This window comes from Hypanus sabinus, chromosome 2, assembly GCF_030144855.1.
Source record: "Hypanus sabinus isolate sHypSab1 chromosome 2, sHypSab1.hap1, whole genome shotgun sequence".
NCBI lineage: Eukaryota > Metazoa > Chordata > Chondrichthyes > Myliobatiformes > Dasyatidae > Hypanus > Hypanus sabinus.
In genome coordinates, this window is record NC_082707.1 from 144332888 (window position 1) to 144360023 (window position 27136).

At 40.7% G+C, this 27136-nt stretch overlaps 1 protein-coding gene across 1 annotated transcript in view; it reads left to right on the top strand.

Annotated features, from left to right (window-relative positions):
* The window catches only part of akap6 (A kinase (PRKA) anchor protein 6), a 341777-nt gene that overhangs the window by 97753 nt on the left and 216888 nt on the right, over positions 1–27136 (top strand). Inside the window, exons 4-6 of the mRNA XM_059987823.1 lie at positions 7875–7997; positions 18437–18533; positions 22904–23067. Of these exons, the coding sequence (XP_059843806.1) occupies positions 7875–7997; positions 18437–18533; positions 22904–23067 (384 nt within the window). The remainder of the gene's footprint in view (positions 1–7874; positions 7998–18436; positions 18534–22903; positions 23068–27136) is intronic.

Here is a 27136-nt window from a genome sequence, read left to right on the forward strand (position 1 = left end):
GCATTTTTCTTATCTGCAGTTTAAAGAACTTCCAAGTCTTTGCATTATCTACTATGGGTGTACAAGGGAAATGGTCAAAAATGAGGGTTGACTCTACTATGCCTAAGATGGCATTTCAAACTCCACCTTCACTCACAGCTCAGTAAAGAATTAGATACATTCAGTGTGAAAGAGCTTTACCCACAGAGTGAACCACACATATGCTGTATTTATTTTTAATCAAATTTAACAAAGTCATGGATTTCTGAACATTTCATTTTTTAAAATTTGCTTCACAAATTAAGACTTACTGAGCCAGAAAGTTAGTTTCAACATATGCTTTGGTTATGCAACGTGGCACAAAGTGATATATTATGGAGGTTCAGCTCTTAATTAAAGAGGGAGTCTCACTATAATTTAGCTTTCATGTTACTAAGCTCAGCTGTTACCTCCCTGCCCCAATTACATCATTATTTAATAATTGTCAGGAAATGTAGAGGAGGCTTAACCCAAAAGCAGAACAGCAGAGATGATTTAGCAGTAAACGATATTTTACTAATAAATTGCAATATGGGGACCACAAAACAAGAGAGAACAGATAATTAACATGACAAATAAACAAGGTTACTCTAAGCTAGGAAGAACTAGTTGAGACAGGCTGGTTCATTGGGTGAAGGAAGGACTGTGGATGAGAGCTGGGTTTAAGTAGGCTGCAGGTGATGAGCTGGAAACAAGTGGCAGGTGACCCTGAACATCCCAGTTCCTAAGAGACATTCGTCAATGGCTGTGATGCAGAAGTGAGAGATAGATTCAGTTGGGTGCTGCACACACAGGGTCTGGTTCAGAAAGTTGTCTGCTGCACTGGAATCCATCTGAGCCTCCTATGTGCGTACAGCTAGGTCTGTGGAGGAGGACAGAGTGAGTGAGTCGAGCCATTGGGCTGGAAGGAGAGGCTTGGCAGAGTTTACCAGATTGAAGGCTCCTCGACCCTACCCTGGGGGTTCCATTTTCCTAATCATGCTGGGCATTTGATGCTTGGGTGATCAGCAGCTCCACAGTAAGCACACAAGTTGTTTCACCACCAACACTCACACCCTTGAGGGGTTAAGGGAGCTCTCCCTAACTTTATGGGTTCTGCAGATGTTCATGATGAGGGTCCTGCAACCTGAAATGGTTCTGGGACCGGAACTGGGATTCTGGCTGATCATCTGGAGGGTCAGAATCAGAAGGCCAGAGCAATGACACTTTCAAGGTCTCTGGACATCTCTCGGGTGGACAACTTGTCCTTCAAGCACTCTGAGAGGCTGTGATGACCATGGGTCAGCAGCGCTTCTGCAATGTAGCTGCATTCCACCGTGAGGGTCCTGTATTCTATGATGTAATCCAGCACCAAATGTGAGCCTTGACACTGGTGAAGTATCCAATCTGCTGCCCTCCTTCCTCTTCCTGGATGGTTGAAAATGTGGAGCATCGCTGTGGTCAATTCCTTATATTGATTGCAAATGGTGATTTTATTGTCCCAGTTAGCGGCAGTCCAGATCTGAACTTTTCAGGTCGGGAGAGAGATGTCAATGATTTGGACTATGGGATTAATGGATTTGTGGCTAAATTTGCCGATGATACAAAAATAAGTGGAAGAGCAAGTAGCGTTGAGGAAACAGAGAGCATGCAGAAAGACTTAGATAGTTTAGGGGAATGGGCAAAGAAGTGGCAAATGAAATACGATGTTGGAAAGTGTATGGTCATGCACTTTGGTGGAAGAAGTAAACAGGCAGACTATTATTCAGATGGGGAGAGAATTCAAAATGCAGAGATGCAAAGGGACTTGGGAGTCCTTGTGCAGGATACCCTAAGGTTAACCCCCAGGTTGAGTCGGTGGTGCAGAAGGCTAATGCAATGTTGGCATTCATTTCTAGAGGTATGGATTATAAGAGCAGGGATGTGATTTTGAGGCTCTATAAGGCACTTGTCAGACCACAGTTGGAGTATTGTGTGCAGTTTTGGACTCCTTATTTTAAATAATGTTGGGAGTCCAACATTATTTTAACATTGGAGAGGGTTCAGAGAAGATTTGCGATAATGATTCCAGGAATGAAAGGGTTACCGTATGAGAAACATCAGACAGCTCCTGGGCTATATTCTCTGGAGTTCAGGAGAATGAGAAGGGAATCTCATAGAAACATTCCGAATATTGAAAGGCCCGAACAGATTAAATATGGCAAAGTTATTTCCCATGGTAGGGGAGTCCAGGACAAGAGGGCACGACTTCGGGATTGAAGGATGATCATTTAGAACAGAGTTGTGGTGAAATTACTTTAGTCAGAGGGTGGTAAATCTGTGGAATTTGTTGCCGCGAGCGGCTGTGGAGGCCAAGTCATTGGGTGCATTTAAGGTAGAAATAGATAGGTTCTTGATTAGCCAGGGCATCAAAGGGTATGGGGAGAAGGCAGGGGAGAGGGGATGACTGGAAGAATTGGATCAGCCCATGATTAAATGGCAGAGCAGACTCAATAGGCCAAATACCCTGCTTCTGCTCCCATGTCTTATGGTCTTATGACAAAGGCAATCTTGTCTTGGTCTGTTGGAATACAGAGAGGGTTGAAGCTTGAAGTGTAAGATGCACTGAGACAGGATGTTGTGGCATCAGGTTGGGAATCCTTTGAAGCATTCAGGCACTGGAATTTAGTGTTCCGAGCAAGGAGGCTGACTAGCACTGGGTTGCTGTATTGAGATGGAAAGTTGGTTGAGAGTGTAGAGCAGATGGTCAGTGGTTTCCTGCTGCATCTGTATTGTGTACTACTGTCAATGAATGACTTCCTTTAGGTGAGCATACTCTTCTGGGTTTGTTTACCATTGCTGTCAGGAAATGTAGAGGATTCTTAAACCAAATGCAGGGCAATGGAGACAATTTAGTATTAATTGATATTTTACTAATAAATTGTAAAATAAAAAAGCCACGAGGACCCACAAACCAAGAGAGAACAGGTACATAACACATCAAGTCAACAAGGTAACTGAAGACAACACACACAAAATGCTGGTGGAACACAGCAGGCCAGGCAGCATCTATAAGGAGAAACACTGTCGACGTTTCAGGCTGAGACCCTTCGTCAGGACTAACTGAAAGGAGAGATACTAAGAGATTTGAAAGTAGTGGGGGGAGGGGGAAATGCGAAATGATAGGAGAAGACCGGAGGGGGTGGGATGAAGCTAAGAGCTGGAAAGGTGATTGGCGAAAGTGATACAGAGCTGGAGAAGGGAAAGGATCATAGGACGGGAGGCCTCGGGAGAAAGAAAGGGGGAGTGGAGCACTAGAGGGAGATGGAGAGCAGAGTGATGGGCAGAGAGAGAGAAAAAAAACAAACAACTAAATATGTCAGAGATGGGGTAAGAAAGGGAGGAGGGGCATTAACGGAAGTTAGAGAAGTCAATGTTCATGCCATCAGGTTGGAGGCTACCCAGCCGGTATATAAGGTGTTGTTCCTCCAGCCTGAGTGTGGATTCATCTTGACAGTAGAGGAGGCCATGGATAGACATATCAGAATGGGAGTGGGACGTGGAATTAAAATGTGTGGCCACTGGGAGATCCTGCTTTCTCTGGTGGACCAAGTGTATGTGTGGTCTCCCAGTCTGCATCGGATCTCACCAATATATAGTCGGCCACACCGGGAGCACCGGACGCAGTATACCACACCAGCCGACTCACAGGTGAAGTGTCGCCTCACCTGGAAGGACTGACTGGGGCCCTAAATGGTGGTGGGGGGGGGGGGGAAGTGTAAGGGCAAGTGTATCACTTGTTCCGCTTACAAGGATAAGCGCCAGGCGGGAGATCAGTGGGAAGGGATGGGGGGGGATGAGTGGACAAGGGAGTCGCGTAGGGAGTGATTCCTGCGGAAAGCAAGAAAGAGGTGGGGAGGGAGAGATGTGCTTGGTAGTGGGATCCCATTGGAGGTGGCGGAAGTTACGGAGAATTATACGTTGGACCTGGAGGCTGGTGGGGTGGTAGGTGAGGACAAGGGGAACCCTATCCCGAGTGGGGTGGCAGGCGGAAAGGGTGAGGGCAGATGTGTGAGAAATGGGAGAGATGTGTTTGAGAGCAGAGTTGATGGTGGAAGAAGGGAAGCCCCTTTGTTGAAAAAAGGAAGACATCTTCTTCTTCCTGGAATGAAAAGCCTCATCCTGAGAGAAGATGCGGCGGAAACAGAGGAATTGCAAGAAGGGGATGGCATTTTTGCAAGAGACGGTGGGAAGAGGAATAGTCCAGGCAGCTGTGAGAGTCTGTAGGCTTATAGTAGATATCAGTAGATAAGCCATCTCCAGAGATGGAGACAGAAAGATCAAGAAAGGGGAGGGAGGTGTCGGAAATGGACCAGGTAAATTTGAGGGCAGGGTGAAAGTTGGAGGCAAAGTTAATGAAGTCATGAAGTTAAGGAAGGTAACTGAAGGCCAGGTGTTCATTGGGAGAACAAAGCACTGTGGATGAGAGCTGGGTTTAAATAGGCTGCAGTTAATGAGTTGGAAACAAATATGTGACTTCTACTAGCTGGGTGGAGATGTGGAGGTACTTGCCTGTGCAGACCTGACAATAATATTTTATAAATACATTTTAAACATACAGAAAAAAATTGTTCTGTTTAAATTTTGGAAGAAGTTTGATACTCCAACTCTCTTTTATGGTTGGTTTCTCTTGCAAATGCCTGAGACATCTACAGTTATAATCAGAACATTGCGTTGTGTTGTATGTGATGTCATTATCATTTCCAACTTTTCCAACTTTTAGTCCTGGAATTTGTTTAAACCAAAAGCAACATTCAATATAAAATCACTATTCATATAACTGTGTGACAGAATGTCTTCTAAAGGGTGTCACTGGATACCAAGTAGGAAGTAAAGGAAATTCTTGGGATTGGGGGAAAACAGCCATGAACTGCACCATGAGGAGCAAATTCCAAAGGAGAGAAAAATAGTGACTACAGATTATGGACACTTCAATCACATACAGTAGTATCATAGAATAGTTTTACCTCAGGAGGAGGACATTCAGCCAATTGTGTCCATTTTGGCCCTTTACCAAATCAACTCTCCAGTTCCACTCTTTGGCCTTTTCTGCAAAGCCTTACAATTTTCTTTTCACGGTACAGTTTTCAAATTCTCTCTTGAAGGCCATTATGGAACCTGCCGTCACCACATCTGCAGGCAATGCATGTCAGGTTTGAGGTTATAGACGTATTTAAATCTTGAAAACAATGGGATTTGACAAGAATGACATTCAATGATATATGCTTTGGTGTTGATATCAGCCCTATATTCTGGATTAGCTAAGGTTTGTGAAGAATGAAGGTGAGAACCTACAGGGAAGTTAATCCTTGGGCTAGATGGAAGGAGTATTTAGGCAGTTATAGGCACAGGTAGACATAATTACATTTAGCTCTGAGCTAACAGAAAGTAAAATTTTCCACCAATGGGTTTAGCCTGAAAGAACTTTTAGGGAGACTGATGGAAATGCAACCAAAAGTACTACAAAATGTCAAAGAAGAAGCATTCATTGATTAAGAGAAAAGCATCAAATTATTTTTGAACCGAGTTCTTTGCGGCACTGAATAACTCAACAATTTAATAGATGCATAGTTATACATCATCAAGGTCTAAGTTCAGGTTAGTTTAAGACAGATCACTGCTCCTCAAGACAGATGTTGCACTCCAATGTAATATGGCCATGGACAATTTGAAACAGCTTCTGAGTAGACATTTCTACTGTGTAACCATTTGCAGGTTGTCAATGAAATGGTTAAAATTAAGTTTCTGGTACATGTAGGAATTCTAAATGGCACACTATAAAAACATACATATTTTCAAATTCACTGAATACACTATGACATACACTCAGTGGCCCTTTTATTAGGTACACCTGTACACCTCTCGTTAATGCAAATATCTAATCAGCCAATAATGTGGCAGCAACTCAATGAATAAAAGCATGCAGACACGGTCAAGAGGTTCAGTTGTTGTTCAGGCTAAACATCAAAATGGGAAAGAAATGTGATCTAAGTGACTTTGTGGAATGATTGCTGGTGCTAGACAGGTGGTTTGAGTATCTCAGAAGTTGTTGATCTCTTGAGATTTTCTTGCACAGCATTATCAAGAGAAATAGTGTGAGAAATAAAAAAAACATACAGTGAGTGGCAGCTGTGTGGGTGAAAATGCCTTGTTAATGAGAGAAGGCAGAGAAGAATGGCCATTCTGGTTCAAGCTGACAGGAAGTCGACAGTAACTCAAATAACCATGTTTCAACAGTGGTGTGTAGAAGACCATCTGTGAAAGCATTTCATGTTGTACCTTGAAGTGGATGGGCTACAGCAGCAGAAGACCACAAACATACACAGAGTGGCCACTTTATTAGGTGCAGGAGGTGCCTGATAAAGTGGCCAGTGAGTGCAGATATATATAGATCTAAGCTAGTGCAGATTGATTCTACTTATGCCTGATTCTGATCACAGGCTAATTTTATCCGTTGAAGAATGATGTGAAATGCATCATTCATCTTTCTTAAGATTTCACATTAACAGTGTAGATTGTTGGATAGAGTTAATCATTTCTAAGTTATGATTAGGAGGAATAATAAAACTAAGGGTGAAAAACATTGAAAGAAGGCATTAAGCAAAGGAACCTGTAATAACCAAATGATTTTCAACATAGTTAAATAAGTATGAAGTATTAGATTCATGGTAAGGAAAATGAGGTAGATACTACAAAATCTTTGGCACAGAGGATAAGTGATATGGGATTACAAATACACAGATGACCAAAGACAGTTGTTGTCTCCCTCAGTGTTTACCATCCCTCCCAATTTGAATTGTTCATTGATTTAGAAATGGTACATTTTATTCAAAAGTTCAAATTGTTCACTAAATTGGTACCTCCAGGCTATTCAATCATATTTCTGACAATATGTACTTTCTTATTCATTGGATTGTCAGCATAAATTACATGATTATGGTCAGGGATACCCTCAAGCAGAGATTTCTACTTTAAGAACAATTAAATGGAATCAACCAACATTTGAGAGACACTTGCACCTAGCTGGTCAGACTATAATGAACTCAGATGTAACCTGAATTTTAAAGGAGGAAACAGCATTAATACATATTGGTTCAAAATTCAGCCACCAGGCTCCTGAACCAGCATGGATAACTTCACTCACCTCATCTCTGAAATTATTCTACAACCCCTGGACTTACTTTCAAGGAGTCTACAACTCATGTTCTTCTTATTTATTTATTTGTTTATTTTATTTTATTTGCACAACTTGTCTTCTTTTGCACATTGTTTGTTTGTCAGTCTTTGCTTGTGTGTAGTTTTTCATTGATTCTATTGTATTTCTTAATTCAACTATGAATGCCTGCAAGGAAATTAACCTCTGGGTAGTGTATGGTAACATATATGCATTTTGATGAAAAATTTACTTTGAACTTTGAACTTAGAGAACTACTTAAAGGGCAAGACCAACATGGAAAGAAGATACTCAACCGGATGAACATTCAGCACACTCCGACCACTTACTGTAATTTAATAATATTACCAGTGTGCTACATTTTCAGTGACTTTAATAACTTATTCAGTTATCAATGCGGCTTGCACTCTTTCCTATTTTTTGCAGAATGTTATAATTTTACAAATGGCTCCATCAAAATTGATTGCATATATAAGCACTTGAGCAAAGACCTTTAATCAAAGAAAGCCAACCAGGACAGGAAAGGTTCAGTTGCTGACATCACAAATAAGTAAATTCCTATTCTGTCAGCATCCTTGTAATTACTGCTGTCTGCAAAGACAATAACACTTAATTTATTTTAATAGCAGTTACTGCCTCTTAACATCTTCACTTCTTCTCCCAGGGCTTTGTAAATAAACTTGATGAATTGATTTGTTGGTTGTTCGAAGCAATGGAAACAACAGAAAACTGGACACCTCCAAAAGCTGATACAAACAGCCTGAAACTTTACCTGGAAACCCATTTGGTAAGGAATGAACTCCCAAATGTTCACTTTAATAGAATTTAACTCAATGGTTTTACAATATTTTATTATGTAATACTCATTTGTGTAAAGGTAAAGATAAATGGCTAAAAATTTACCCATGCATTGATTTTTAGTTGTAGCACAAAACAGATTGCTGTGAACAAGTTTTCACAATAATAGATAGAAAATATCTATTCAATTTGTTAAAAAGTTAGAAAAGGAACAGTGATGATGAGAGTACTGGACTGTTATAAAAATCATCTTTGGGGAAGGAAATCTGCTAGCCTTACCTAGTCAGTATGTGACTCCAAACTAAGCAAAGGTGTTGCCTCTGAAGGTTCTCTAAAAGTAAGAAATACAAAATGCTGGAGGAACTCAGCAGGTCAGGCAGCATCTATGGAAATGAAAACAGCTGACGTTTCGGGCTGAGACCCTTCGAGTAAGCTGTTTAGACCAAATTCACATGAAACCTTTAGATTAGACTGACCATAGCTTGAATTTCAGGTTCTGTTCTAGTCACCTAGTGAAGGTTGTAAAGAGGGTGCAGAAATTTTCACTAGAGCTGTTTCAAGCATGAGGGATTGGTTAGACTACAGAAGATTGTAGTGCTCTCCTTAGAACAAAAAATTGAGAACAGATTCAATAGGTACTTGTAAAATCATTGTGTTTAGATAGAGCAAATAGAGGACAGCTGTTGAATGGTTTGAGAACTAAGATGGCCTAGATTCAAAATAATGGCAAAATACACAGGGAGAATATGAGTGAAGCTTGGTTGGAACGTGAAATTTCCTGTATTTCTCACCCCCTCAGTTAAACAGGGATTTCAGAAAGGAATTAAATGGGCACCTGAGGGAAAAATAATTTTCAGGAGCTACGAGGAAAGACCATGGGAATTATACTGATGGAAATGCTCCACTGCTTAGACCATAAGACATAGCAGCAGAATTAGGCCATTTTGTCCACCAAGTCTGCTCCGCCATTCAATCATGTTTGATCATTCTTTCCCTCCTCAGCCCCAGCCCCCTGACCCTCTCCCCGTAACTTTTGATGCCGTGGCCAATCAAGAACCTAAATATGCCTTAAATACACCCAACGACTTGGCTTCCACAGCTGCCTGTGGTAACAAATCCCCACCCTCTGGCTAAAGAAATTTCACCGCATATCCGTTTTAAATGGATGCCCCTCCATCCTGAGGCTGTGCCCTCTTGTTCTAGACTCTCCCACCATGGGAAACATCCTTTTCATATCTACTCCATCTAAGGCTTTCAACATTTGAAAATTTTCAATGATCCCCCCCCCCCATCCTTCTGAATTCCAGTGAGTACAGGCCCAGAGCCATCAAATGTTTCTCGCATGATAACCCTTTCATTCCCGGAATCATCCTTTTGAATCTGCTCTGAACCCTCTCCAATGCCAGTACATCTTTTCTTAGATAAGAAAACCAAAACTGTTCACAATGCTCAAGGTGAGGCCTCATAAGTGCCTTATAAAGCCTCAACATCACATCTCTTGTATTCTAGACCTCTTGAAATGAATGCTAACATTGAATTTGCCTTCCTCACCACCAAATCAACATGCAAGTTAACCTTTAGGGTATTCTGCACAAGGATTCCTAAGTCCCTTTGCATCTAAGATTTTTGGATATTTTTCCCATTGGGAAAATATGTGGCTTGGGTTATAATACACATGCAGGACAACAAATACCTTTTTGGGTCTTAAATTTCTTTATCTGTTTTAGATGTTTTATGCAGAAAGAGAGTATCAAAATATAAACAACAAAATAAAATTTTAAAAACTGTTCCCACTATTACAATCTCAGTTTAACTTCAGACCACATCCTTGTTATGTATGCAGTATGAAAATAACTAAAACAAAATATACAAAACTATACAGTAGTGGCAATTCTAAAAAAGTACAATTTTAGAATCCCATCAACCCTGTACCTTGTACATAACATCAAAAATATGAGTAAATGCATCTCATCTTAACTAAAAGATATAATCACATTTAGCACACATATGCTTAACTTCCACATATAGACTAGACCTTGAAATGAGTTCTCCTCGCTCACACTAGTAGGCCAATTAAGGAATTTCACAATCACACTATTCCAGCGTTGATCAATTTACTCGCGAAAGTCTTTCCTCACCAAACCTGGGAAAAGCATTCAAACATCATCCTTTCTAGAAAATGGCAACTCTTTGTTCTACTCCACCCGTGCAAAGTGACACCATTTTCTCTTAAAGGCACAGCCAGCTATTTTAGCATTACCAAGGTGAATACATGTGTACCTTAACAATAAAAAATTATATTCAGCAGTCACCTGGTTACATTTATTTCTTTAACCAAAGTGCTTGACCATGCATTTTCCAATATTATATTTCATTTGTCACTTTCTCGCCCATTCTCCTAATCTGTCTAAGTCCTTCTGCATCTTACCTGTTTCCTCAACATTACCTGCCCCTCCACCAAGCTTTGTATCATCTGCAACCTTGGCAACAATACCATCTATTCAGTCATCTAAATCATTGACATACATCACAAAAAAGTGGTCAAAACACAGACCCTGTGGAATACCACTAGTCATTGGCAGCCAACCAGAAAAGGATTCTTTTATTCCCACTCACTGCCTCCTACCAATCAGCCAATGCTCTAACCATGCTAGTAGCTTTCCATAATACCATGGACTCTTAACTTGGTAAGCAGCCTCATGTGTGGCACCTTGTCAAAGGCCTTTGAAAGTCCAAATATACAACATTGACTGCATCCCCTTATCTATCCTACTCGTAACGTCCTCAAAGAATTCCAACAGTTTTGCCGGGCAAGATTTTCCCTTAAGGAAACCATGTTGACTTTGTTCTATTTTGTCCTGTGTTACCAAGTACTCCATAACTTCATCCTCAACAATTGACTCCAATATCTTTCCAACCACTGAGGTCAGGCTAACTGGTCTATAATTTACTTTCTGTTGGCTTCCTCCTTTCTTAAAGAGTGGAGTGACATTTGCAATTTTCCAGTCCTCTGGAACCATGTCAGAGTCCAATGATTCTTGAAAGATCATTACTAATGCCCCCACAATCTCTACTGCTACCTCTTTCAGAACCCTAGGGTGCTGTTCATCTGTCCAGGTGACTAATGTACCTTTAAGTCTTTCAGCTTTTTGAGCACCTTCTCCATTGTAATAGTAACTGCACTCACTTCTCTTCCCTCACACCCTTCAACACCTGCACACTGCTAGTGTCTTCCACAGTGAAGACAGATGCAAAATACTTATTTAGTTCATCTGCCATTTCATTGTCCCCTGTTATTATTCCTCCAGCCTCATTTTGCAGTGGTCCTATATCCACTATCATCTCTCTTTTATTTCTTATATATTTGAAAAAGCTTTTTCTATCCACCTTGATATTGTTTGCTATCTTAACCATATAACCATATAACAATCACAGCACGAAAACAGGCCATCTTGGCCCTCCTAGTCCGTGCCGAACTCTTAATCTCACCTAGTCCCACCTACCCACACTCAGCCCATAACCCTCCACTCCTTTCCTGTCCATATACCTATCCAATTTTACCTTAAATGACACAACTGATCTGGCCTCTACTACTTCTACAGGAAGTTCATTCCACACAGCTATCACTCTCTGAGTAAAGAAATACCCCCTCGTGTTTCCCTTAAACTTCTGCCCCCTAACTCTCAAATCATGTCCTCTCGTTTGAATCTCCCCTACTCTCAATGGAAACAGCCTATTCACGTCAACTCTATCTATCCCTCTCAAAATTTTAAATACCTCGGTCAAATCCCCCCTCAACCTTCTACGCTCCAATGAATAGAGACCTAACTTGTTCAACCTTTCTCTGTAACTTAAGTGCTGAAACCCAGGTAACATCCTAGTAAATTGTCTCTGCACTCTCTCTAATTTATTGATATCTTTCCTATAATTCGGTGACCAGAACTGTACACAATATTCCAAATTTGGCCTTACCAATGCCTTGTACAATTCTTGCTTTCATATTTTATCTTTCCCTCCTAAATATTCTTCTTGCTTTCTCTCTGTAGGTTTTTAAAAGCTTCCAATCCTCTATCTTCCTGCTAAACTTTTGCTCTGTTGTATGCCCTCTCTTTTGCTTTTACATTAGCTTTGACTTCCCTTGTCAGCCACAGTTGTACTAATTTGCCATTAGAGTATTTCTTCACTTTTGGAATACAGATGTCCTGCACCTTCCTCATTTTCCCAAGAAAATCAAGCCATTGCTGCTCTGCTATCATCCCTTCCAGCATCTCCTTTCAATTTACTTTGGCTAACTCTTCTCTCATACCACTGTAATTTCCTTTATTCTACTGCAATGCTGCTACATCAGATTTTGCTTTCTCATTATCAAATTTCAAATTGAACTCAATCATATTATGATCACTGTCTCCTAAGAGTTCTTTTACCTTAAGCTCCCTAATCGCCTCTGGTTCGTTACATCTCACCCAATCCAGTATAGCTGATCCCCTAGTAGGCTTGATGACAAACTACTCTAAAAAGCTATTTTGTAGACATTCAACAAATTCACTTTCTTGGTATCCATTACCAACCTGATTTTCCCAATCTACCTGCCTGTTAAAATCTCCAATGACTATTATAACATTGCCCTTTTGACACAACTTTTCTACTTCTCATTGTAATCTGTAGTCCACATCCCAGCTTCTGTTTGGAGTCCTATATATAACTGCCATCAAGGTTCTTTTACCCTTGCAGTTTCTTAACTCAACCCATAAAGATTCTACGTCTTCTGATCCTGTGTCACATCTTTCTAAGGATTTGATGCAATTCTTTACCAGCAAAGCCAAGCACACCCTCTGCCTGCCTTTCTATCCCTCTGCCTGGCTTTCTATCCCTCTGCTACAATATCTAACCTTGGACATTCAACTCCCAACTGCAACCATCCTTCATCCACAATTCAGTGATAGCCACAGTGATGCATTGAGATCTAACATTTTGAATACTGTATTTGCTACTCTTTTTGATTCTGCATCCCTAATGCACTGATACTCATCCTATTGGCTGCAAATTTGTCTTATCATTTGCCTGCTTTTCTGTCAGTCTGACTGCACGCTATCATTGTTTTTAACCACCTATCCTATCCTGAATCCCTTCATCCCAGTTCTCATCCCCTTGCCAAATTAGTTTAAATCCTCCCCAACAGCTCCAACAAACCTTCCTGCAAGAATATTGGTTCCCCTCAGACTCAGGTGCGACCCCAAGAAGAGATCCCAATGATCCTAGAACGTGAAGCCCTACCCCCTGCACCAACTTCTCAGCCATGCATTTATCTGCCAAATCATCCTGTTTCTACCCTCACTGGTGTGCGGCACAGGTAGCAATCCAGAAATTACTACCTTGTAGGTCCTGCTTCTCAGCTTTTTGCCTAGGTCTCTAAATTCTCTCTTCAGGACCTCTTTGCTTTTCCTTCTTATGTCACTATGTACCGAGACATCTGGCTGCTCGCCCTCCCTCTCCAAATGCTGTGGACACAATCCGAGATGTTCCTGACCCTGGCACCTGGAAGGCAACATGCCATCCAGGTGTCCAGTTCACACAAAATCTCCTGTCTGTTCCTCTGACTGTTGAGGGCCCTTGGGGTGCTATTGCAAAATAATATTAGTGTATTAAATGCTTATAACAAGTAATAAAAATCTTAACAATTCTATTATGCTATAAACATGACATCATAAAGCCAAGATTCTGAAATAATTAAAGTGTAGTTTGCAGTTTCTCTTCACTGAATGCCACAGTTTCTTCTAGTGAATACAACTGGACTTTAATTACTACAGGGGGCTGTGCTTTGTGTTCCGTCGTGGATGTAGTCAAAATGATGATAAATGGAAGTTTCAGAATTGTAAATGGATTCTTGTTGTTCTTGTTGTCAAAGGCTTACTTCACAAGTGCAATCTGTACTGCTAAAATGCTGTAGTTAATATTAAGGCTTGTAGGACCATTGATTATGAAGTCAGTGTGCAAAGTAAATTCCCTATTATTTCATGCTGTTCTTCTCAGGATTTTCTGACTAGGTCAAGAGCCAAGCTATTGAAGTTGCTTTGGTGCTTAATTAAGTTAATTAAATTAATTATCAGTGTAAGCATCATATGTATGTGTCTAATTATAATCATAAACTAAATATGTGTTATCATACATTCAAGGCATAAGATTCAGTTCCAGTGTTACATTTTATTTCAATAGATACAATTTAATAAACACAGTAACTAAACTTAAAGTATAAATAATTTGTAAATATGTTTATAACCTTTTTGATTTTGGCTGTGGAATCTTGATGCCCAATCAGTTACTGGTTGAAGTTGCATTCACAAAATGATACCCTTCAGTTATCAGCTAGTAATATGCTAAGGCCTTTTACTGCATGCAAGGGAATTTTTCATGAGGAGCAGATAACAATACCCCAATTTAATATACATGTTCTGCTACCTTCAATGCCTCAGGTATATCAACCTGCTGCCCTTGGGAATTAACAACCAGAGTTACGTTCATGTAAATTCAGATTCATTTAATTTTCATTGATAAGGGAGATCATGACCAATGTCATTTCACAAACACTTCCTATGTCATGTCTGAACAGAGGAGGAGAATTCAACATAGTAAAGAAATTCAGCTTGACCAAGGTTTGCTTCCATTTCCCATGCCACCCAAACAATGCAACAGCAATGTTCTGCCAAGGCAAGATGTAGTTTATTGGTTTGTATTCTGTGGTGGTTTGCCGGATAAATGTGTCTTATACATTTGCGCTGGTTATTTCAATCATATCTTCTTTGGATCTGCAATCTGTACCAGGGCAAAAGTGGGACATCGGTTCATAGAGTCATGGAACACTAGGGCACAGAAGCAGGCCCTTTGGCCTATTTGGTTCATGCTGAAGCATCAGTCTGCCTAGTCCCATTGACCTGCACATGGACCATAGTCCTCCAAACCAATATCATCCATGTACCTCTCCAAATTTCCCCTAAATATTGAAATCAAACCTGCATCCACCATTTGCTCTAGCAGTTCATATAACACTCTCAACACCCTCTGAATGAAGAAATTCTCCCTCATATTCCCTTTAGACATTTCACCTTTCACCCTTATCTCGTTGTAGTCTCATCAACTTCAGTGGAAAAAGCCTGCTTGCATTTAGCTTATTTATATCCCTCATAATTTTGTATACCTCTATCAAGTCTCCCCTCAATTCTAGGGAATAAGGTCCTAATCTATTCAATGTTTCCCCGTAATTTAGGTCCTCAAGTGCTGGTAACGTCCTTGTAAATTTTCTCTTCACTCTTTCGATCTTATTTACATCTTTCCTGTAGGTAAGTTACAAAAACTGCACACCATACTTCAAATTAGGCCTCATCAACATCTGAAACAATTTCAACATAACATCTCAACTCCTGTATTCAATATGAAGGCCAATGTGCCAAAATCTTTCTTTACAGCCCTATCTACCTGTGATTCCACTTTCAAGGAATTATGGATCTGCATTCCCAGATCCCTCTGTTCTACCACACTCCTCAATGCCCTACCACTCACTGTATAAGACCTACTGTGTTTGGTCCCCCCAAAGTGCAACACCTCACACTTGTCTGCATTAAATTCCATCTGCCAGTTTTCAGCCCATTTTCCCAGCTGGTCCAGATCCTGCTGCAACATTTGCTAGTCTTCCTTGCTGTCCAGTGTCCACTGCACCCCTAAGCTTGGTGCCATCCGCAAATTTGCTGATCCAGTTTACCACAATATCATCCAGATCATTGATAAAGATGACAAACAACAATGGACCCATCACTGATCCCTGAGGTACTCCACTAGTCTCAAACCTCCAGTCAGAGGGGTAATCATCTACTACCACTCTCTGGCTTCTGCCACTAAGCTTGTGTCGAGCCCAATCTGCTACCTCATCTTGAATGCCAAGCGACTAAGTTTTCTTGTCCAACCTCCTATGTGAGACCTTGTCAAAGGCCTTGCTAAACTCCATGTAGACACTACTTTGCTTTCCTGGTAACTTCCTCAAAATAGGTTTCATGTGACCTACCACACACAAAGGCAAATTGGCCATTGCTAATCAGTCCCAAGTATCCGGTTCCTTAGAATGCCTTCCAGTAACTTATCCACAAATATGATGCCAGGCTCACCGGCCTATAATTTCCTGGTTTATTCTTTAAAGCCTTTCTTAAACAATGGAACAATATTGTCTGTCCTCCAATTCTCTGGTACCTCATCTGTCACGAAAGATGATTTAAATATCTCTGTTAGAGCCCCGCAATTTCTGCATTTGCCTCCTTGCAGGTGCTAGGGGTTTGTCTACCTTAATTTGCTTCAAGACAGCAAACACCTCCTCCTCTGTAATCTGTGTGGATTCCATGACCTCACTGCTGCTTTGCTTCATGTCTATAGACTCTGTGTCCATCTCCTAAGTAAATGCATATGCAAAATATTGACTTAAGACCTCCCTCATCTCTTTCGGCTTCATTTGTAGATTACTGCTCTGATCTTTCAGAGGATCAATTTTGTCTCTTGCTATCCTTTTGCTCTTAATATATCTGTAGAATCCCTTATAATTTCCCTTCACCCTGTCAGTTAGAGCAACCTCATGTGTTTAGCCCAGCTGATTTCCTTCTTAAGTGTACCTTATTTTTCCTGCCTGCCTATACCTGTTATAAACCTCCCTTTTCTTAATCAGGGCCTCAATATCTCTCAAAAACCAAGTTTACATAAAACTTATATCCTTGTTTGTCATTCTGACAGAAACATAGAAATTCTGTACACTCAAATTTTCACTTTTGAAAGCCTTCCATTTACCAAGTACACCTTTGCCAGAAAACAACCTGTCCCAATCCACACTTGCTAGATTCTTTCTGAAATCATCCAAATTGGCCTTTCTCCAAATTAGAATCTCAAACTGAGGACCAGACCTATCCTTTTCCATAATTACCTCGAAATTAATGGCATTATGATGCAAAGTGTTTCCCTGTACAAACTTCGGTCACCTACCTTGTCTCATTCCCTAGTAGAAGATCTAATGTTGCACTCTCTCTAGTTGGGACTTCTATGTATTGATTAAGGACATTTTCATGAACAGATTTAACAGACATTTTCCTATCCAGCCACTTGTTAAACTGTATGATCTTCCTATTTCTGAGCTTGCTAGCACGTGGCATGGGTAGCAATTCTGAGATCACAACCCTGGGGGTCCTGTCCTTTAACTTAGTACCCTGAACTCATGTTGCAGGACCTCATCACCCCTCTCACCCATATCATTGGTACCGATGTGGACCACAACCTCTGGCTGCTCACCCTCCCACTTAAGAATGCAGTGGAGCTGATAGAGATGTCCCAAACCCTGGCACACAGGAGGCAACATACCATCTGGAAATCTTGTTCTCATCCACAGAACCTCCTTTCCGTTCCCCTAACCAATGAATCCCCTATCACTACAGCTTGCCTCTTATCCTTCCTTCCCTTCTGAGCTACAGAGGCAGACTCAGTGCCAGAGACCAGACTACTGTAGAGTTCCTCTTCTAGGTCATCACCTCACAACAGTATCCAAAGCAGTATACCTGTGGGTGAGGTACTCTGAACTGGCCCCCTTTTCCTTTTCTCCCTCCTGATGGTCACCCAGTTACCTATGTTCTGTACCTTGGGTGTAACTACCTTCCTATATGTCCTGTCTATCAACCCCTCAGCCTCCCAAGTGATCTGGAGTTCATCAAGTTTTAGCTCCCCAACTCCTTAATGCAGTGTTAGAAGCCGCAGCTGATTGCCCTTTCTGCGAGTGTAGTTGTCAGGGACACTGGAGATCTCCCTGCCTTCCCACATCCCGCAAGAGGTATATTCCACTATCTGTCTGGCATCCCCATTGTTCTAAATATGCAATAAAAAAGAAAGAATAGATAACAAAAATAAAGTCCACCTGTGGCCTACGGCTCTCCTTGCTGAAGCTTATATGAGCCAAAGCCACAACTTCCCGCTCTAACACTGGCCCACTCACACAATGGCCACTCCATTTAAGCCTAACCTCTTTTTATTGAATCTTGTCAAATGCTTAATTCGGTTTACAATCTAATGCCTCCTCAGGAAATGTGGCAAATGTCCCCGTTCGCTTCTCTTAAAATCTCTCTCCTACGCAATCCAATGTGTCAACATGCTCAGAAATGGCAAAGTTACCTGTACCTGTCTCATGCCCTTCTTTTTATCCCTTATCCTGGGAATGTACATGTTTGTTGATATTGGACGAGGATCAAATTCTTTTCATTTCCCTTGTCTTGGCTTAGAGAAGGAGAGTAATTACTTGGGCAAGGTGCAAGAAGAATCTTATATCCAAAGCTGGCAGAAATATTTTCCTTCATTGCGGGACAGAACAACATGGGGGAAAATGGTATTAATTTCAAATGTATGTATTTTTTGCAGAGCTTTAAACTTAATGTAGACAGTCACTGTGCACTTAAAGATGCCGTGGTGGAAGAGGGTCAGCAGCTTTTGGAGCTTATTGAGTCTCACAAGTCAGGTGAGTTGCTAAAGCAAGAAAAGATGACAGAACAAATTACTTCAATTTGCTTATTCAGGCAAGTCCCATTTAATTTGGTGAGAATATGCATGTACTTCACTATTTTACTCAGGATATTTCTGTGTTTTTAAAATATCTCAGTGGTGGGGGAGATTAGAAAATCAAATCTCACTCAATTTTGCATGACATTTGCTTTCCTTTCAGTTGGATAATTTTCCTGTCAATGGTGACTACTGGAATAAAAATCACTTTGAGGGTGGTTGTGGAGGTTGAGTTTTGGATCATTGTGAAGATATTATGTAACCCAGAATAAAAGTTGAGTAATACATACTTCCTTCAGTGGAGCCTACATTTATAGAATCCAGCATATTCACATCAGAGAAAACCTGTATCTACTTCACATGAACAGCAGCTGCAGAAAGAACTACAGCCAGCTTTTATTTATTTTTTCTAAAACAAGAAAATGAAATTGGACAGGGCACAGCTCAGGTCACCAAAATGCAAACAGTCAATTTCAACCTAACTCAATGGGCAGGCACTTGTAAGCAGAGTTTGTCTTAAATGTCAAAGATTCTCCAAGAAATTTGATTGAGATGGCACAATGCTTTTATGGTAACATCCATTTAGGTCTTGATCTATTTGACAGACAAGTAGCACAATAAACCATGTACTACTTGTTTTGATTTTACTTGCATTATGTAGGAAAGGCCTGTGAAGGAAACATGTTTTGTACACCGCAGTAGGCCTGAAAAAGATAAAAAGTGAATGGGATGAGGTGTGGTTAAACTTCTAAGTAATGTCTTCAACAGTGATTTCTCCCAACATTTCTTATTCTTCCTTGCTGAGAATGTCCTAAGCTTCTCTAATAATTTCCTTGATTGAACCCCCACCCCAGAAAAAGACAATCCTAAACAATTTTCAGCATAACTGTCACTAATACCCTCTGCACAATCCCCCAATCTCCATCTCCAAACTACCTCCCCATCTGGCTGACAATCCAAGTATCTCCCCTCCACACCTCCCCAGATCATCCTTTTTCTGCCATCATCTTCTCCTCTTGTGATTACCTCAGGCACATTGCATCTACTCGGCTTTTGTACCGCCCTGCACTTAAAAGGCAGATGCCCAGCTCAATTTAAAAAGTGATGTTGATTAATTAACCAGATAATGCAGAACTAGAAGGTTTGGGAGAAGTGGCCAGTGAACATCAGTATACATTGAACATCAGTATACATGTGAGTCCTGATCTCATGTCTTTGGATGAAGTCACCAGGAATAAGCACAAGAATGGAGAAGGAGGCCACAGAGAGACATTTGGGAAAATCCCAAGATATTGATTTTGGAGCATAAAAGGAAATTTATGATCACAAAACTGTGATATTATGGTGAACTGGATAAGAAAGAGATTGGAGGAGGTTGGTAGACTTGGTCAAAAGCTGCAGAATGTTTGTGGAGGGAAATAGATGCATCATGGTTGTGGTCATAGAGAATGCCAAATGTCTTTGGTTTTTTAGGGTACAGGTGCAGACTCTTGGAAGTAATCATATACACCGAGTGCCCTCTTTATTGGTTACACCTGCTCGTTAATGTAAATATCAACCAATCATGTGGAAGCAACTCAATCATAAAAGCATGCAGACATGGTCAAGAAGTTCAGTTGTTGTTCAGAGCAAACATTAGAATGGGGAAGAAGTGTGATCCGAGGGGTGATTGATAAGTTCATGGCCTAAGGTAGAATGAGTCAATTTTAGAAAACATAGCACATTTATTTTTCAACATAGTCCCCTCCTACATGTACACACTTAGTCCAGTGGTCGTGGAGCATATGGATCCCTTCTTTGTAGATTGATAAGTTTGTGGTCTAAGGTAGAAGGAGATGAGTTATTAACTTCAAACTTTCTGCATTATCACTCAAAGAGTTGAACTGCACGTGCATGTAACGAGAGCGTCTTGGACCTCCAGGTGGTCCACAGCAGGGGTGATTGATAAGTTCATGGCCTAAGGTAAAAAGAGATGAGTTATACAGCTCTGTGGATCACTTCTGGAGGTCTAAGACATCAACTTCTACAAAGAAGGGATCCGTATGCTCCATGACCGCTGGACATTAGTGGTGATATAGAACATAGAACAGTTTCTAGAATTTACAAAGAAAGGTGAGATAAACAAAAAGCATCCAATGAGCGGCAGTTCTGTGGGTCTAAATGCCTTATGAGGGCAGAGCAGAATGGCCAGGCTGGATCAAGCTAATCAGAAGGCAACAGTAACTCGGATAATCACTATTACAACAGTGGTGTGCAGAAGAGCATCTCTGAATGCACAACACGTCAAACCTTGAAGTGGAGGGGCTACAGCAGCAGAGGGCCACACCGGGTTCAAATCTTGTTCCTGATAAAGTTGCTACTGAGTGTATTTAAACCACCATACACAACAGTAGTATCATTCCTTTAAACATAATTGTATTAATTCAGCCAAACTTTGAATAAATGGGCAAGGAAAAATTTGGATGGGTTTTAAAATATGAAGTGTGATATATTGTACATGTCACCATCAGAGTGGCTAAACCAGATGTATCTCATAAACTTTAAATCTACAAGTTATTGTTTGAATGAACATATGAAAACCAATATACTATCCCACATTATGAACTTGATGAATTACCAAATACATTCTTTAAATTGAATTTTGGTTAAGCATTTATGGTAATCGGTGAAAGCTAAGCTGCTCAATCTGTACTTCCATGAAACAACAAATTTAGCAAAACCTGATGATTTAGATCTGAAGGAAACTGGAAACAGAAACAGGAGAATAGGTATTTCCATAGATGAGTGTAGATAGGGAGGAGACTGTACAGAGTCATGGTGAGAAAAGAGAGATGAAATTGGGCAGGGCAGTGATTTGCTGCAGAGTTAGGTAATTGGAGAAAATGTTTCACAAAATCCAAAGGGATTTTAAGAATTAACATTCAGAGAAAATTTACCATGGTGTGAAATCAGATATCAGAATATGTTTATGAGAACCAGGAGTGTTTTAAAATAATTTTGGAGGTTGGAAGAATGAGTAATTACTGAGATATCAATTGCTATAATATTTTATCTAGCTATGTAAGATTTAGTCTTTGTGATTTATTTTTATGTAAGTTAAAAACATGATATTGCTGTACATTTGTGTCCACTCTCAAACACAGGAAGCAGTATTCTGATCCACCCAGCTGTTATTGTAACCCAAGATCAAAAGAGGAGAAATATTTTTACTACTTCTGTTGTTAATTGAAAGTTAGAATAAATTCTTTGTAACTAGAAGGAACACAAATAAGTACACCATGCTGAAGATGATAAATTAGTGAAGAAAACAATTAAATAAAGCTTAGTAACTATTTTAAATAATTAAATATGGGTAATATTAGCTTAGCCTGCCTGTTGTGCTCTGTCAGGACCTGTACACTATTGGTTTTACATTCAACCTGAATTAAACTGTCTGTGAAATCAATGGAGAGCAATATTGAGTGAGTCATAAATCCCAGCGTTTCAGCTATCCTATAGCTTCCCACTTGCAAGGTAGGTTAAATTAATGCTTCACAATTCCAGGAATTCAACTTCTTTGCTCTTTTATCATTTCAAGGTTACATAAAATTTCATTGCAAAAATCAGACTGTTCAGAACAATGTTTTAAAAGCTGACAATGTGTTCTTGTCCACTGTTCATCTGTTGTTATATTAAGATAAAACATGATTGGAGATAGTTCTATTGCTCTTGGCCCCTGCTGAGAACCAATTTGAGTTCAGCAGAACAGAAGATGAAAATATTTTCTCCCAGCACTCAGATGATTGTGATGGCTATAAATTAATTTTTTTTTGATAGTCTCAATCTTCGAAGTCAGCACAGCTTCTATCAATCCAAAGCATTGTAGTTGACTTGATAGTGTAAGACCCCAAAGACCTATCTCCAAGAGGCTGAAATGCCGTATTGATTGGTACAGCAGGATGCCATTCAGAAGTTTGTGTTGAGGCAAATCACTGAAGCAGAGCTATGAACAAAATGGTGTTAGTTTTCAATTGAAACATCATTGTTTGAAATAAGGATGTCTTTGTAGTTAATAGCATTAGATGCTATCCTTTCAGAATTCAATACATTTCAACTTCATTTACAAATGTGAGAAGATGGTATTTGTAAAGAGTAGTTGCCTTGATTTGTAATGGCAGTAAGTTCAGAAAAAGTGCTTTCCTGCAGATGTTTCATACAGCTCAATGAAATATTCATGTACAAATACAATTTGCAAAAATATTGTCACTGTTGTGACATTTGTTAATTGAATATTATTACGATTGGTGTGACTCCTGTTGTGTGCTGATATCTCATTGCTCTGCTTTGAAGGATTGAGAGACATGCTGCAGATTATTGCAAGTCAGTGGCAGGAACTACAGAGGCAAATCAAACGCCAGCACAGTTGGATTCTTGGAGCCCTGGACATAATCAAAGCGGACATATTGGCAACTGATGTGACTGCACATAGTTTAGAAGGTTCTGCAAGCCCCAAGGTAAGTTGGTTCAATTTGTCAATTATATAAAACAATTTTCAGAAGAGTTCAGCTGTATAGCAGCTTGTTACATTTTGGCTTTCTTGTAAAAACAAAAGGTTAGAACATTTTAGAAAAAGAAGTAATGTCACAGACAATTTCCACAAATAAGGACAAGTATAATCATTATTTCACACAACATCTCATTTGGATGCAGAAAATTGTAGAGATGCTATTGATGTCATAAGGTGATGTCACAAAATTTCAAACAATTTATAAGAGGCATCTTTCTCCACATCTTTCAGGTGTATTATTACACAGAGTCTTAGAACAGTACTGCTCAGAATCAAACTCTTCAGCCCAACTACTCAGTACTGGACCATTTAAAACTGCCTATTTTGTATTGTGCACATCACTGGATTTAATTTTACCCTATTTCCTGCTCTTATGAAAAGAAATTTAATTCTTCTCCTTAGTTGTTCTTGTTCATGTGCATGTATTGAAAAAGGTGAGCATGTGAGCGCAAGTGGCTAGGAATGCAAATGGTAGTTTTGACCTTTATTGTAAAAGGGTTGGAGTTTAGAAATAAGAACATATTGTTAAAATTCCACTGGGTACCAATGAGGCTGTACCTGGAGTTCCATGCATTGTTTTGGTATCGTTATTTCAGATCAAATATACTGGCTTTAAAGCCTGTCTAAAACAGATGCACAATGCAAGTTCCTGGTTATTTGGAAATGAAATAGATTGCCCATCATGAGTGGCTAAAGAAATTAGATGTATATTCAATCAAGTTTAAAAGAATGACAGGTAATCTCATTGAAACATTTAAAATCCTAAGGGGGTATGACAGGATTGATGTCAAGATGTTTCTACTAGTGGGTAAATCTCAACGAGGGAATGAGGGTAGGGGGCAGTTCCTTAAAGCTGAAGTGCATGGGATTATGTATCTTCTGGCGCAGAGAGTTGGATCTCTGGGATTTTCTACCCTGGGGGTCATGGAGGCTAGACCATTGTGATAGGTAAGGTTTTGAAAGACCTGGGAATTGTGGACTTTTGGAAATGGTAAAGAAAGGAAGAGTTCTGGGTCAGATCAGTCATCATATTGAGTAGCAGAGCTGACCTGAGAAGCACAGAGTCTACTTCGGCACCTATTTAAAAAAATGTTTTTTTTTTGTTCTTAAAACTGTGATAACACTATTTTCTTTTGTTACTTCATCTCTAGATTTCCTGTTTATATATTTTCTCTTCAATGCTAGTTAACTGAGAGTAAACAGAAAGTTGTAGTAATTCTCAGTGATTTTAAGGTTTTTAGTAATTGTTAATTCTGTGTAATATAATCAGTGTAAGTACACTTCCTGTTGATGAGAGATTTCCCAGTTTTCTTTTGAATAATGTTGATTAATTATCACAAAGTTATCATAAGAGAAACTGGTTTCTTTTCACTAGAGAAAGTTCTTGACTCTGAGAAGACTTGATAGAGACTGTTGGATGTGTGCAATTTATGAATTCAAAAATATGGTACATCACCAAACAGTATCATTTTGAATACTGGCTAATCTTTTGGCTTCTGTCAGGGATATTGCCATGTTTGTCTAGACTGAGTTCACTCAAGTTAAACAAATGAAATTTGCTTCCCTGAGGAATCAGTGATAATTTTTATAATACACATGTAACTCCCTGGGTCGCCTCAGGCTCGCTCAGCTCGTTCTTGTCTAGGGGGAGCAGCCTTCGGCCCCGCCAAACTGGGTAATCAGCTGGTGTGGATGCTGTGTGATGTCCCCGCCTCGCCCAAAACCAGACAGTACACCATATGCAATTAAATGAGTACAATTTATAAAGGTTACTATAACTAAGTGATTAATAACGATACAGTATATATGAAGAGAAAATTAAAGAAAAGGCGCCAAACTTATCAAAGTCCAAACCACTTCGTGCACAACCGTTGGAGCTCAATTACTGAAGTCTTCTGGCCACCATTCGATCCCCTCCAAACTCCTCGACTCGCAGCTCAGGACCCTCCGAACTCCTCGACTCTCCAAACAGCTCAGGACCCTCCGAGTGGTCAACCAAGCACATCTAGCTTCATCCCCCCCCCCCCCCGGAGAATCTCCCGACCTCGGACCCCCCTTTGGGGTCCGATCCTCACCCAGCTTAGAGCATTGCGTCCTCTCTCTCGACTCCCTCGCGCCGATCTGCCCAAAAGCCCGTCAACAAAAGCTTACAGACTCAGAAGAAAGAACATTAATCCCCATTTGATTTACAAAGGAATACCATTCTCGTTATCAGTAAATTAGCATTCCTGCTAGTTAACAAAAGGAAACCCTTTCCCAACAGTAACAAGGAAAAAAAAAGAAACCCCCTTTACACACACAAAATGCTGAAGGAACTCAGCAGGTCATAGAAACTAGAGCATAGATATCTACAGAATATTACAGGCCCTTCAGCCCACAATGTTGGGCTGACCATGTAACCTACTCTAGAAACTGTCTAGAATTTCCCTACTGCATAGCCCTCTATTTTTCTAAGGTCCTGTATCTACCTAAGAGTCTCTTAAAAGACCCTATTGTATCTGCCTCCACCATCATTGCCAGCAGTGCATTCCATGCACCCACCAGTCTCTGTGTGAAAAACTTACCCCTGACATCCCCCTTGTACCTACTTCCAAGCACCTTAAAACTATGCCCCCTCGTGTTAGCTATTTCAGCCCTGGGAAAAAGCCTCTGGCTATCCACACTATCAATGCCCCTCATTATCTTGTACACCTCCATCAGGTCACCACATGAGATCCTCGGTGGTGTGTATGCTGAGGAATTTAAAGCCGTTCACCCTCTCAACCCCAGATCCATTGATGTCAAAAGGGGTTAGTCTGTCTCCAGTCCTCCTGTAGTCCACAACCAGCTCCTTTGTTTTTGCGACATTGAGGGAGAGGTTGTTTTCTTGACACCACTGTGTCAGGTGATGACTTCTTCTCTGTAAACTGCCTCATCATTGTCTGAGATTAGGCCAATCAGTGTAGTGTCATCAGCAAATTTAATTAGCAGATTAGAGCTGTGGGTGGCAACACAGTCATGGGTATAGAGAGTAAAGGAGAGGGGTTAGGACATAGCCCAGAGGGGCACGTGTTGAGGGTCAGAGGAGCAGAGGTGAGGGAGCCCACCCTTAACACCTGTCGGCGATCTGACAGGAAGTCCAGGATCCAGTTACACAAGGCAGAGTCAAGGCTGAGGTCTCTGAGCTTCTTGTCGAGCCTGGAGAGAATTATGGTGTTGAATGCTGAACTGTAGTCCAAGACCAGCATTCTCACATAAGCATCCTTCTTCTCCAGGTGTGTAAGGACGGTGTATAGAGTTGTGGCAATTGCATCATCTGTCAATCGGTTGTATCGGTAAGCAAATTGTAGGGGGTCCAGCCTGGGTGGTAGCAAGCTGCAGATGTAGTTCTTGATCAGCCTCTCAAAGTATTTGCTTATTATTGATGTGAGTGTGACAGGACACCAGTCGTTCAGACCTTGGTCTTTTGGGTACAGAAACAATGGTGGATGTTTTGAACCAGGAAGGCACTCTACACTGGGAGAGAGAGAGATGAAAAATGTCTGTAAACACACCTGCCAGTTGTGCCGCGCACATCCTGAGTACCCGCCCAGGGATGCCGTTCGGTCCCGCAGCCTTGCAACTGTCGACTCGTTGGAAACACCTGCATACCTCAGCCTCAGAGGTGACCAAGCTGCAGGTCTCCTCAGGGGCTCAGTGTTGGTGACATCAAATCGAGCGCAAAAAAGATTTAGTTCATCTGGGAGAGAGGCATCGATGTTGGAAACTCCCCTGCGTTTAGCTTTGAAGTCTGCAACGGTGCGCAGATCTTGCCATAAGCTGCATGTGTTGTTGGTGGAGAGTTGAGTATGGACCTTGTCCCTGTATTGTTGTTTTGCTGCCTTGATGACTTTGCGCAGATTGTAACTGCATTTTTTGAGTTCCTGTTGGTCACCGGCAATGTAAGCTCTGTGTCGCGCAGTAAGTGCTGTTTGCACAGAACTGTTGATCCAGGGTTTCTGGTATGGAGAGACCCTGACCAATTTCTGAGGGACAAC